Source organism: Entelurus aequoreus, linkage group LG01 (genome assembly GCF_033978785.1).
Source record: "Entelurus aequoreus isolate RoL-2023_Sb linkage group LG01, RoL_Eaeq_v1.1, whole genome shotgun sequence".
NCBI lineage: Eukaryota > Metazoa > Chordata > Actinopteri > Syngnathiformes > Syngnathidae > Entelurus > Entelurus aequoreus.
In genome coordinates this window covers 87,154,518-87,169,312 of record NC_084731.1, presented here as the reverse complement: position 1 = coordinate 87,169,312, position 14,795 = coordinate 87,154,518, and the positions used below count along the sequence as shown (strand labels likewise).

At 39.2% G+C, this 14,795-nt stretch overlaps 1 protein-coding gene across 2 annotated transcripts in view; it reads right to left on the bottom strand.

The window, feature by feature from the left end:
* Positions 1-14,795, bottom strand: part of pard3ba (par-3 family cell polarity regulator beta a) — a 427,783-nt gene that overhangs the window by 316,852 nt on the left and 96,136 nt on the right. For both annotated transcript variants that reach the window (XM_062060174.1, XM_062060183.1), the window contains 3 exons: positions 9,379-9,465; positions 9,076-9,201; positions 415-893 (listed from right to left, as the gene is read on the bottom strand). In XM_062060174.1, coding sequence (XP_061916158.1) covers positions 415-893; positions 9,076-9,201; positions 9,379-9,465 — 692 coding nt within the window. The remainder of the gene's footprint in view (positions 1-414; positions 894-9,075; positions 9,202-9,378; positions 9,466-14,795) is intronic.

The window sequence follows — 14,795 nt, the reverse complement described above, 5'->3', positions numbered from 1 at the left end:
ACGGCCTTAGTAAGTACAAACCGTTTTAGTCATTTTGTGAAACTTAAAAAACGTTGCTGAGAGTTATGAAAGAAGAGTCCATACGAGTAGGAACGCTATAGACTGCACGGCACTCTACTTCCGATTAAAAGAAGTACTAAATGGAAGGACACTGCAGCACCTGCAGTGAGCAAATTCACCCAAAAGACGGCGCTATAGCACAAACAATAAAACACATTTTCAGTGTATTTGCGTGTTTTGTTTTACAACATTTTTATTACAGCCGTCAGCAAAGAAAAATCCATAAATTAGCCGAACTGTCTTATAAGCCGCAGGGTTCAAAGTGTAGCGGTCAAGAATTTACGGTAAACCTTGAAAACGAGAGAAAGCTTGCAGGCCAGACTGTAAAAATGATAGAATAAAACAAAAATATACCTTTCTTTAAGTCAACTTTGATCCTCTTGCTGCCTTTCTTGTTTGTAGGGTCAGCCGGGTCAGGCACGTTGCTGCTCTTACTGGTGGGAGGGCTCTGCCTGCGGGTTCTGGTCGGCGAGGAAGCGCTTGCCATCCTCACTGGGGGTGTGGGAGAGACCCTTTCCAACGGAGCATTTCTAGACTGGGCAGCTGCCGACTGTGGGTTGGTGGCAACTGGGTTCATCACAGGCAGTTCTCGCGTCTTGGCTGCTGTGTTTTGCCATCGAGACGCTGGATTGGCTTTGGAATCTTGCTTGGCTACGGGCTGGAGGTCAATGTTTGCACGGGTTTCCACTGGACTTTTTGCTTTTATTTCTTTGCCTTCGCCGTTGAACAGTTGGCCGATTAGGCCCTTCTCGTAGCGAGGCTTGTTTGCAACAGGAAGGACCTCCAGGTGCATAGATGGGGAGGACAGGGCCTGACGGAACAATTCCTGTGAACTTCAAAAAGAGAACAAAATAAATGTAATCACTCAGGTAAAGAGCAATATTTAGTTTTTCTTTTGGTTTCAGAGGAGGATCTAACCATGTCAGATTGGATGGAAACATCATAGGGGATCTGTGATGAATTTGATCTTTTCTGACGTATAAATGTTACAATGTTGGATACTCGTGTAAAACAATGTTAAAGTGTCCAAATCATATGGTTTGTGCATTTTGGCATGAGCTTGCAGGCAGTTTTGGATGCCTCTGTTCATCGGGGTTTGCATTCTTGTGACGTCACTTCAAGGTGAAAGCACTTATTAGACTTTAGGTCAAGCTCTCAGCTTTTAGGCTACAAGGGAACACAAAAAAAGGTAGGATAAAGTATAGAGATGTCCGATAATGGCTTTTTTGCCGATATCCAATATTGTGATATTATCCAACTCTTAATTACCGATTCCGATATCAACCGATACCGATATATACAGTCGTGGAATTAACACATTATTATGCCTAATTTTGTTGTGATGCCCCGTTGGATGCATTAAACAATGTAACTTTACCATGAATTGATTAACGTGGACTCCGACTTAAACAAGTTGAAAAACTTATTCGGGTGTTACCATTTAGTGGTCAGTTGTACGGAATATGTACTGTACTGTGCAATCTACTAATACAAGTTTCAATCAATCAATCAATCAAAAACAAGGTTTTCCAAAATAAGAGAACAACTTCAACTCCAGTTATGGAAAAAAGTGCCAACATGGCACTGCCATATTTATTATTGAAGTCACAAAGGTGTATATTGTAGCGTCCCAGAAGAGTTAGTGCTGCAAGGGGTTCTGGGTATTTGTTCTGTTGTGTTTATGTTGTGTTACGGTGCGGATGTTCTCCCGAAATGTGTTTTTGTCATTTTTGTTGGGTGTGGGTTCACAGTGTGGCGCATATTTGTAACAGTGTTAAAGTTGTTTATACGGCCACCCTCAGTGTGACCTGCATGGCTGTTGACCAAGTATGCATGCATTCACTTATGTGTGTGTAAAAGCCGCATATATTATGTGACTGGGCCGGCACGCTGTTTGTATGGAGGAAAAGCGGACGTGACGACAGGTTGTAGAGGACGCTAAAGGCAGTGCCTTTAAGGCACGCCCCCAATAGTGTTGTCCGGGTGGAAATCGGGAGAAATTCGGGAGAATGGTTGCCCCGGGAGATTTTCGGGAGGGGCACTGAAATTTGGGAGTCTACCAGGAAAATCGGGAGGTTGAAACCGATACCGATAATTTCCGATATTACATTTTAAAGCATTTATCGACCGACATCTCTAATATTTTTATCTTATCTTGGCATGTGACATGCAATATAAATACAACTTTTTTAAGCACTCTCTGAATCGATCGTAGAGTGCGCATGTGTATCTGATGTTGTGACCGGGTGAATCTATATAATGTTAATGAGGTTTTTTTATGCTGTGTTTGGAAAAAAAAACTTTAACTTCAAGATATATATTTAAACATTGTACATTTTTAAGAGATAAATTATGATACTTTTGGAAAGGGTGGGGTGTGGTCTCTTTTTATACCTGGGATCGCATCGAAAAAATGGGTTGTAAAAGTGACTGTGGAGCAAAATTTACACCAAAGCATATCCAATACACATTATTTAGACCACATTGAAGTGTTTTAAATGTGTTTTAACTATAGACAAGATGACACCTCTATGAGCCAATCAGTTGTGTGGAACACTCCAAGGTTGTAAAGCAGGTAGAGTCATCACAACAAACAATACAATAGATGAGACGTGTGTATCCTTAAAAGGGTAACTGCACTTTTTTTGAATGTTGCCTATTATTCACAATCCTTATGTGAGACATAAGGATTGTGAATGTGTATTTCTTATTCTTATGCATTCTAACTCGTAAATAAACAATACAAGGATCAGGTAACAATGTAGCTAATGGCGATTTGATGTAATCTGCCAACAAAACGCTCTAAAAATATCCATCAATGTCTTATATGCACACTGTATAATGTAGAAACAGGCACATTCATAATAACATGTAATATTTACGTTTTTTTTTTAATTTTAAGCATTACGCCAACGCTTTGATTTCACACATCACAACGTTCGCCATTTCCTTCAAGAACAACAACTACTAATCCTGCAAACTTTGTGAGAGACAACAAATTATGATCCAGGACCTTATATTTGTGAGCCTGAATATGAGGAGGCTAAGCTTCAGGTTTTAGAAGTTAGTGATAAGCAGATCCAGCAAGTAGCACTATTGTGTGCTAAACAAGAAATACGAACAAAATAAAACAATCACTGACTGTACAATGTCTGCTCTCACTGGGATGCCGACTGATGGGATGTTTGTATCTTCCCGTTTAGATAAAGAAATAATCATAATCCTCACGCAGGTAAAAAACAAAAACAACAACAAAAACAAGCATCTTTTCGTGTCTTTCTCACCACCTCTTGGTCTGAGTTGAATGTCAAAGTTGGCCAACTTCTGCCACAACTTTCTACTATACAAATTTGAGGCTTGATTTAGAACCTAGCACAGGGGTTGGCAACCCAAAATGTTGAAAGAGCCATATTGGACCAAAAATGCAAAAATAAATTAGCTCTGGAGCCGCAACAAATTAAAAAGCCTTATATACGTGTTATAATGAAGGCAACACATGATGTAAGTGTCTATATTATTTATATTAGCCTACTATCAAAGGTTGACACACATCTTCGTTGACAGAAATGTTGTATTTTAATTTTAATTCTACACATTTTTGCAACATTGGAAAACATTTGTAAAATGGAGGCTTCTCACAGGATGAGATAAATTACTGGCTCAGAATGGCCAAAGGTATAGATGTGTGTGTCCAAGTTGAAGGAAACAGGCTGTCTTCTTCTAATTGGATTTATTACAATCTTTGCAAGCTGGGTAACGTTTGCTGTGGTCTGGAACAACACGGAACACCAACATCTATCAGAAATGCAGCCAAGATTACATAAAGATAATGTGTCATGAGACATGCATATATAAATGAAATACACAGAGGACATAAGTAAAAGAAATTAAATGAGCTCAAATATACCTACAAACGAGGCATAATGATGCAATGTTAGCATCGATTAGCTTGCAGTCATGGATTGACCAAATGTGCCTGATAAGCACTCCAGCAAATCAATAAAATCAACAACAGTGCAGTCACACACAGCATAAAACGTTTGGTGGACAAAATGAGACAAAGAAGGAGTGGCATAAAACACGTCTTTCTGTGGCAATATCGGAGAAAGTTGTACATGGAAACAAACTACGATGAGTTCAAGGATCGCTGAAATTAGTAGGACAAAACGGTGCTAGCCAAATACTCTCATCAGTGAAGTATGTTCAATATAAACCGTGGGATTTCTAACAATTAGGAAGGTTTGTGTCATGTTTGTTCCCCCTACAGAAAATATATTTAAACAAAAACTTTATTTTTTTTCTTCATCTTTTTCCATTTTCACACATCTCTGAAAGAGGTCCAGGGAGCCACTAGGGCGGCGCTACAGAGCAGCATGTGGGTTGCTGACACCCGAACTAGCACAAACTTTCACCAACAGAGGTGATGCAGCAGCTCAGTATTTCAATAGCTGCATAAGCTTGTTAGCTCTCTGTGGTCAAGGCACCGCTAAATGTAGTTCCTCAGCTTTAGCGCTTATACTAAGAATGTGGCTAACACTTGGTTAATATTGGTTAATATGCAGGTCACGACATGCCTTGTCTTGTGAAAATTCCCCCTCCCCAAAAAAGATGCAATTCCATCTTGATTGAGCTCTACTTCAATTTGGATCAAGCACACGGTAACCCTTCAGTTTAGACTAGGACATTGTGTTCTCTGTAAGAAGTCATGTTTGGCTGCAATTTTAATAGACGTCCCTCAGCACAACATTGGCGGAATGCAATAAAACAGAGCTTTTTAATCTGCACTGCAGAAATGCAGAAGAAAGGACAGTGGCGGCATATTGTGGGTATGTGTGCTGGAGACACACTACATGTGAGATAGGGCGAAGGGAAAATGAGGAGGATTATTTTGGGCAAACTGAGTGACAGGTGAAGTATTAGGCTACTGCAATGGTGGCTGAGCTTTTCTGGTTTCAGTTCCAAATTAAGTCTGTGACACTAAGCCCAAGAGGTGCTTTTAAAGAGGCAGTCCCATGTTTTTATTAAATGCTAATTAAGCGGAGAAGGACATTCAGGTGAAGGGGGGAGCGGACCTTTTAGCTGAATGTTGTCATCAATGTAAATGATACAGATAGTATGTGAAACTGAGGTCATACACATCTTTGTTTGATACCCCTGTATCACCTGACATGAGATTATAATATTTCGGGGGCGCAGATGCGATGAGGTAGCGACTTGTCCAGGGTGTACCCCGCCTTCCGCCCGAATGCAGCTGAGATAGGCTTCAGCACCCACTGCGACTCCGAAAGGGACAAGCAGTAGAAAATGGATGGATGGATGGGGGCGCAGATCTTGAACCACAGGGCACCTCCACAAGCCCACCAGGAGTGTCCCGATACAAGTTTTTCACTTTTGATATGATACCAATATTAAAGCACTGAGTACGTGCCAATACTGATATAGATCCGATACAATATCAGCATGAATCGTACATACTTTTTTTAGTGTGAAATGTGAAAAGCTTCATCAAGTGAAATGACTCAAACTGAGAAAAACGGTATGTATGAAAAATACTGACCTATTTTTTATTAACTATTTAAAAGGAACGTATGCTATTTTTAAGTTGACATGGAGTGGTAGTTGTTTTTGGTGACACCTAGTGGTCACAATATTTCATTAATTTAAGCTCATGATGCAGTAAGTTGAATGATGCAGACACGTTTGTTACTGAATATTTTCTAAAACGCTTCTGCCTTGGAGACTTTGTATCTGTAAGTAATATGCGACTATAATTAGTTGATACTTGTTTATATCGACAAATGTCATGTTTTAGACTGCACTGTTGTCCAATTAAGGACACTTATTTTGCATGTCTAGCTTGTGTGCTGTTTTGTGCTTAGCTGTTGTGTAGCTGCTGGCTCAGAGTAGCCTATAACCTACCATGTTTACTTTTTGTGAATGACTTGACTAAAATACAAGAAAAGAGCAAGCTTGTGTGTTTATTGGAGGACATTTAGATGTTAACTGGCTGTCGAGCTTTACACAAGTAAACACAGGACAGGACAGCTTGTATCGGAGCTTATATTGGAGATTTTAGATGCTAGTAGATATAATGATTTTTCTTTTTTGTTTTGCTGATATCGGCCCAATATCAATATCAGATCGCCTTGTCTTAAAATATACAGTATGAATAAAGTTTGATGGCCTTTATTCTGCATGTGTTTGAACAGCACTGATGTAAACAGACAGGTGGATAAGACAAAAGCAGTAAGCTCGCATATTTCAGCTACAACTAGAACTACTGTATGAATGCTGCACTTATTATAAAGAACTTCCATGAACTAACATTTATAATTAACAATCATGCAAACTGTTCAAACTCTTACTTCCCTGCATCATTTTACTTTCCTAAAAAGAAACCTTGTAAATTCTGACAATCCATATGATCATATTCATTTATTTATTATTAAATAACTGTATTCATTGGCTAAGTAGTTTCATGGTTCATATGTTTTGCCCTTATTTGGAAGTTAATTTGAAAAAAAAGCTTTTTTTTTTACACCAAATTTATGTAACTGATTTTTTTTAAATGTTGTGAATTTAAAATTTTCGCATTAAATTATGCGGACACGTTCATTGAATACAGATTTGTGAGCAAAATCTGTCTGTTTTAAAATTCCTTGTGGAAAAATTCAGTGTCAAAAAATTTAGTGCAGAAAAATTTGTGACTTCAAAACTCAACACCCATTTTATCAGAAAATTAAGACTGAAGCAACCCATCCTGCCTCAGAACCAGCAAATAAAGTGTCAAGTTTGCAGTCACGTGACACAAATATTATGACGACAATTTTTTTTCTGCACAGAATTTTTTTACATTGTACTTTGACAACTGAATTTTTTAATACACATTTTTGAGAAAAAGTGTCTTAAAAAATTCAGTTAACAAATTCTCAGCATAAAAAAATAATTTAAATGCAAAAAAATTAGGTTTTAGAATTTAGATGTGACCTTTGTCTTGTTATCTTTATTTTAGCTTGGTTTTTATTGCTTGTATTCTCAAATTTTTGTTGTGTAATGTGTATGTCTTTTTACTTATTATATGAGCTACAAGAGATACCTGAATTTCACCAAGGGGATTATTAAAATATCTATCTATACATCTATCTATCTATACTTTTGACTTGTGATAGCACTTGACAGTCTAACAAATGTGTTTTCAAGAGATCAAAAATTAGTTTAAAATACCCATTAGAGAGTTACTGTAAATTCCGCACTGAAAGCCGCTACTTTTTTCCTACACTTTGAACCCTGCGGCTTGTAAGACGATGCAGCAAATTTATGGATTTTTCTTCGCTGACGGCCATAATAAAAATAGTTTAAAAGAAAAAAACAAGCAAATGTACTGAGAAGGTGTTTCATTATTTGTGTTGTGGCGCCATCTTTTGGACGAGTTCGCTCACTGCAGGTGCTGCTCCATTTAGTGCTTACAACCGGAAGTAGAAGGCCGTTAAGTCTTCTAGCCGTCCGTAGCGTTTCTACTCGTATGGATTCTTCATTCATCGCTCCAAGCGACGTTTGTACGTTTTAAAATATAACTAAAACTGTTTATACTTACTAAACTGTCCCATTTGTGATGTCTGTAGGTGTGTTTTCATGCATATTTGTACGTGCTATTGTAATGTAATCAAGCTTGCATCGTTAGCATTAGCAAATATGCTAACACATTGACGAGTGTCTGTGTTAGTATTATTAACTTACAATGGCATTCTTTTTGTATTGTTTCAGTTTCACAAATTCCTCAGTAAATTCACCAAAACGTGACCGTGGAGTAATTGAATCTGTTTAGTTGATTGGAGAGCTAGCTTCCGCAGGGGTCCATGACAATGACTTCTGTTTTGTTTGATCAGCCGTTGTACTGCTATGTTACAGACACTGTTTGGAAACAATTAAGGTATGTGAATAAATATTTAAAAAATATTTATGTGTAAACACCAAATTTGGCAACGATCCGCGGCTTATAGTCTAGTGCGGCTAATGTATGGACAGATATTTTTCCTTCTAAAATGTAGTGGGTGCGGCTTATACGGTGTGCTCTATAGCAGTATTTTTCAACCACTATCACAGTCTGGTGTGCCGTGGGAGATTATCTAATTTCACCTATTTGGGTTAAAAATATTTTTTGCAAACCAGTAATTATAGTCTGCAAATTATGTGTTGTTGTTGAGTGTCGGTGCTGTCTACAGCTCGGCAGAGTAACCGTGTAATACTCATATCAGTATGTGGCAGCCGGTAGCTACTGTAATTGCTTTGTAGATGTTGGAAACAGCGGGAGGCAGCGTGAAGGTAAAAATGTATCTAATGCTTAAACCAAAAATAAACAAAAGGTGAGTGCCCCTGAGAAAAGGCATTGAAGCTTAGGGAAGGCTATGCAGAACGAAACTAAAACTGACCTGGCTACAAAGTAAACAAAAACAGATTGCTGGACGACAGCAAAGACTTACTGTGGAGCAAAGATGGCCGCATGACATGACAATCAACAATGTCCCCACAAAGAAGGATGAAAATAACTGAAATAATCTTGATTGCTAAAACAAAGTAGATGCGGGAAATATCGCTCAAAGGAAGACATGAAACTGCTACAGGAAAATACCAAAAAGGCGAGAAAATGCCACCAAAATAGGAGCGCAAGACAAGAACTAAAACACTACACAGGAAAACAGCAAAAAACTCAAAATAAGTCACGGCGTGATGTGACTGGTGGTGACAGTAGACCTACTTTGAGACAAGAGCTATAGTGATGCATGGTTGGTCATGGTTTAAAGTCATATCCAACAATTGCGACAACAACTTTTTACTGTCAACTGAGTTTCGTTTTTTAATGATTTCTGCTGGTGGTGTGCCTCCGGATATTTTCAACGCAAAAAATGTGCCTTGGCTGAAAAAAGGTTGAAAAACACTGCTCTATAGTATAGGAAATTCAGTCATCCTTAAATTCTACTGTATATGCATGCAACTTGTCCCCCACAGTGTACTTACTCCGCAAAGGTCTTATCTTGCAGCGGTATGCCGTCAATCTGGACGATAGACTCGTCCTCTTGAAAGATATTCTCCCTCTTGGTGCGACTGTTATCCTCGATGTTTTTAATGAGGAGGCCCAGCATCCTGTGCAACGCACACAAAGCAGAGGAAAACGTCAACTCGTGGAGGTAAACAATCGTATAATTCGACGCCGCTGTTCGGTTACGACTACGGCTCCACAGTCAACATTGCCATCTGTCTTTATCTGAAGGATTACAAGAATTTGCACGTGTGTGTGTGTGTGCGTTTGTGTACACTCACCGTCCACTAAGAGATGAGCAGTAGGGAACAACTTGGATACCCAGAGGCCCACGGTCCCCCAGCAAGTTGACCGTCCTTGTGAGGGCACTGCCAAAAAAAATACACAGTAATAATCAAATAAAAATGACAAAAATCACACAAATGCAGCACAACACAGCGCGGGTGCATTTCCCTCCGGACATACAAACCCCGTTTCCATATGAGTTGGGAAATTGTGTTAGATGTAAATATAAACGGAATACAATGATTTGCAAATCCTTTTCAACCCATATTCAGTTGAATGCACTACAAAGACAAGATATTTGATGTTCAAACTCATAAACTTTTTTTTTTTTTTTCAAATAATAATTAACTTAGAATTTCATGGCTGCAACACGTGCCAAAGTAGTTGGGAAAGGGCATGTTCACCACTGTGTTACATGGCCTTTCCTTTTAACAACACTCAGTAAACATTTGGGAACTGAGGAGACACATTTTTGAAGCTTCTCAGGTGGAATTCTTTCCCATTCTTGCTTGATGTACAGCTTAAGTTGTTCAACAGTCTGGGGGTCTCCGTTGTGGTATTTTAGGCTTCATAATGCGCCACACATTTTCAATGGGAGACAGATCTGGACTACAGGCAGGCCAGTCTAGTGCCCGCACTCTTTTACTATGAAGCCACGTTGACGTAACACGTGGCTTGGCATTGTCTTGCTGAAATAAGCAGGGGCGTCCATGGTAACATTGCTTGGATGGCAACATATGTTGCTCCAAAACCTATATGTACCTTTCAGCATTAATGGCACCTTCACAGATGTGTAGGTTACCCATGTCTTGGGCACTAATACACCCCCATACCATCACAGATGCTGGCTTTTCAACTTTGCGCCTATAACAATCCGGATGGTTCTTTTCCTCTTTGGTCCGGAGGACACGACGTCCACAGTTTCCAAAAACAATTGGAAATGTGGACTAGTCAAACCACAGAACACTTTTCTACTTTGTATCAGTCCATCTTAGATTAGCTCAGGCCCAGCGAAGCCGACGGCGTTTCTGGGTGTTGTTGATAAACGGTTTTCGCCTTGCATAGGAGAGTTTTAACTTGCACTTACAGATGTAGCGACCAACTGTAGTTACTGACAGTGGGTTTCTGAAGTGTTCCTGAGCCCATGTGGTGATATCCTTTACACACTGTTGTCGCTTGTTGATGCAGTACAGCCTGAGGGATCGAAGGTCACGGGCTTAGCTGCTTACGTGCAGTGATTTCTCCAGATTCTCTGAACCCTTTGATGATATTACAGACCATAGATGGTGAAATCCCTAAATTCCTTGCAATAGCTGGTTGAGAATGTTTTTTCTTAAACTGTTCAACAATTTGCTCACGCATTTGTTGACAAAGTGGTGACCCTCGCCCCATCCTTGTTTGTGAATGACTGAGCAGTTCATGGAATCTACTTTTATACCCAATCATGGCACCCACCTGTTCCCAATTTGCCTGTTCATCTGTGGGATGTTCCAAATAAGTGTTTAATGAGCATTCCTCAACTTTATCAGTATTTATTGCCACCTTTCCCAACTTCTTTGTCACGTGTTGCTGGCATCAAATTCTAAAGTTAATGAGTATTTGCAAAAAAAAAAGGTTCATCAGTTTGAACATCAAATATGTTGTCTTTGTAGCATATTCAACTGAATATGGGTTGAAAATTATTTGCAAATCATTGTATTCCGTTTATATTTACATCTAACACAATTTCCCAACACATACGGAAACAGGGTTTGTACACGGATAACAAAACAAACTAGTTTACAGGTAGCCCTGCTGAACACGTGGATAATCTTTGTAATATGCGAGTTTATCGTGTGTGTGTGCGCACAAAGAAGTGGGATGCAGGTGGCTACTTCACCCTTTATCAAGCCACTTCTTAACCACCCAAAGCTGCTGGACAAAAGGGGAGAGATAAAAGTGTGGGGAAGGACAAGATGAAACAGGAATGAGCTCCTCTAATGAGCTTTTGCAAGATCTGAACCGTGGCTTCTGAGAGCACACAAACAAGGACGATACCGCTCAAGATAAAGCAGAGGAAGGTGGGTAAAAAGGGGACATGCCTGATAGGCGATGATCACTTTGATGATACAAAACCAAATCTTCTACAAATCGCGTGGCTGTGCAGGCGAGGGAATGTTGAGGACTCGAGTGACGGGCAATTTCTGCGAGTTTATGCACGCCATGCAGCATAGGAGTGATGTGTTTTGGGACTTGGTACACAAGACTTGCTTGCATCATTATAACATGCTCTGTGACTGTCACGTCTCTCTTGTTAACCCCGCCAGGGTCACAAACACAGCATCGCACTAAAGTCTGCAACACTTTTATTATATCTTCTCAGGGGACGATAGAAATGAAACTTGTACTGTATATACTATAAGTAAGAGTAGTTATTGCACAGCTTGGAAAGCAGTATAGATTTACTGTCCACTAAAAACAACTCAGCACAGAGTCATTATTGCCTGAATAGTTGGGTGTAAGGGTACGCAGGGACTGACTTACTAAGGGGCTTGTGTGTACTAAAACACGTGCAAACCTGATAGCTGATCTACTAAAGGTGTGCAAAGTAGAATAATCCATTTTGCGTCTCAATGCAAAATGAATGCTGATCATCAAAACGGCCACAAGACTGGGGGGAGAAAATGCAAATATATTTATTTAGCATGTGCGACGTGATTTATCAACACTCACCACCGTTATGCAAGCACTATTTTGCTTTTTATTGAGCATGTGTGAAGAAGGACACGCAAACTGACGGCTGTGAGAGAGGAGTACTCGCGCTGCAAATACACACGATTTACACATACTGTACATATACATTCACTGTTCAAACACACATACTGTATACACATACTGTACATATACATTCGCTGTACACACATATACACATACTGTACATATACATTCACTGTACAAGCACACATACACATACTGTACATATACAAGTACATATGCACACATACACTCATGCACATAATCACGTTTCATCAAACATATATTAACGTTGTTGCCCTAGGGTAAACTGGGTATAACACATGGCACACTGACAAAGCTTAACCTATTGTTACTATAACAATCTACAAGGTTAAGGTTGCTTCTCTTTCTTCCCCTCCATTTTTCTGCATTCTTTCGTATCTCAAGTTATCATTACGTATATGTATTGTTGCATTTGAACAATTGTATTGTTGATAATAAAGGTAAAGTACTGGTATTGTTTATTATCAATAGCACTATTTCTATTGGTATTCATATTGCTCCATTTTTAGTGTAATAATGCTCATTGTCATTTCTGTATTTTTTTTTTTAAATTTTCGCTAACTGCTTATTTGCTATTACTTTTACCATCATATTTGTACATGTCGTATTTGCTGATGTTGCTCTGTTGTTGTTGTTGTGTTTGCTGTTGTTGTTTTTGTCTCTCTGTCTAATCCCCCTCTTGTCCCCACAATTCCCCCCTCTGTCTTCCTTTTTCTCTCTTTCTATCCCCTCCTGCTCCGGCCCGGCTGCACCAAATGATAATATAAATACATTTAATAAAGTCAAAATACAAGTAAGGCAACAAGAGAAGTATCCTACACTTCTCTTTTGTAAAGTAAATCTGAACAGCCGATATGGGCATCTACATCTGCTATATGATTTGCCCGAGAAGCTGGGCAGGACATAATAATAAAAAAATAAATAAAATAAAAAAAAATACACACGATGGACAGAGAATCCACCGCCATATACAGTATGTACGTTTCAACATATTTGAATGGTCAGAAATGAAAACTATTAGACAACGTCCTTTTATAATTGTATAAAAAAACAAACGTTTTTTTAATAACGTTTGTTTTTTTCACATTGAATATAAATATTAGAAAAACTTATATGAAAATAAGTTCTCTAAATATAAGCCTATAAATCTTTGGGCATCACCTGGTTCAATTAGATTTGATTTTTGGGGTAACGATTTGATTCAGAATCGATTCAAAATTATTCTTGATTCAAAATAAATCCTTTTTTTTAATAACAATGGAATTTAAAATCTGCTGGTTCAAAAGTATACATACAGCAATGTTAATATTTGGTTACATGTCCCTTGGCAAGTTTCACTGCAATAAGGCGCTTTTGGTAGCCATCCACAAGCTTCTGGTTGAATTTTTGACCACTCCTCTTGACAAAATTGGTGCAGTTCAGCTAACTGTGTTGGTTTTCTGACATGGACTTGTTTCTTCAGCATTGTATGGATGTTTAAGTAAGGACTTTGAGAAGGCCATTCTAAAACCTTAATTCGAGCCTGATTTAGCCATTCCTTTACCACTTTTGATGTGTGTTTAGGGTCATTGCGCCCAAGACCCAACCTCCAGGCTGATGATTTTAGGTTGTCCTGAAGAAATTGGAGGTAATCTTCCTTTTTCATTGTCCCATTTACTCTCTGTAAAGCACCTTGTGGATGGCTACCAAAAGCGCCTTATTGCAGTGAAACTTGCCAAGGGACATATATTAAAGGCCTACTGAAACCCACTACTACCGACCACGCAGTCTGATAGTTTATATATCAATGATGAAATCTTAACATTATAACACATGCCAATACGGCCGGGTTAACTTATAAAGTGACATTTTAAATTTGCCGCTAAACTTCCGGTTCGAAACGCCTCTGAGGATGACGTATGCGCGTGACGTAGCCCGACGAACACGGGTATGCCTTCCACATTGAAGCCGATACGAAAAGGCTCTGTTTTCATTTCATAATTCCACAGTATTCTGGACATCTGTGTTCGTGAATCTGTTTCAATCATGTTCATTGCATTATGGAGAAGGAAGCCAAGCAAGCAAAGAAGAAAGTTGTCGGTGCGAAATGGACGTATTTTTCGAACGTAGTCAGCCACAACAGTACACAGCCGGCGCTTCTTTGTTTACATTCCCGAAAGATGCAGTCAAGATGGAAGAACTCGGATAACAGAGACTCTAACCAGGAGGACTTTTGATTTGGATACACAGACGCCTGTAGAGAACTGGGACAACACAGACTCTTACCAGGATTACTTTGATTTGGATGACAAAGACGCAGACGTGCTACTGTGAGTATGCAGCTTTGGCTTTTTTTTGCGTATGTACGTAACTTTTTTAAAATATATAAGCTTTATGAACCTTGGGTTAGGTGAACGGTCTTTTGGGCTGAGTGATTGTGTGTGTTGATCATGTGTTTGAATTGTATTGGCGTGTTCTATGGAGCTAGGAGCTAGCAGAGGAGCTAGGAGCTAGCATAACACGTACCGTACCGTAAGTGCGCGTCACGTACGTAACTTTTTAAAAATATATAAGCTTTATGAACCTTGGGTTAGGTGAACGGTCTTTTGGGCTGAGTGATTGTGTGTGTTGATCGGGTGTTTGAATTGTATTGGCG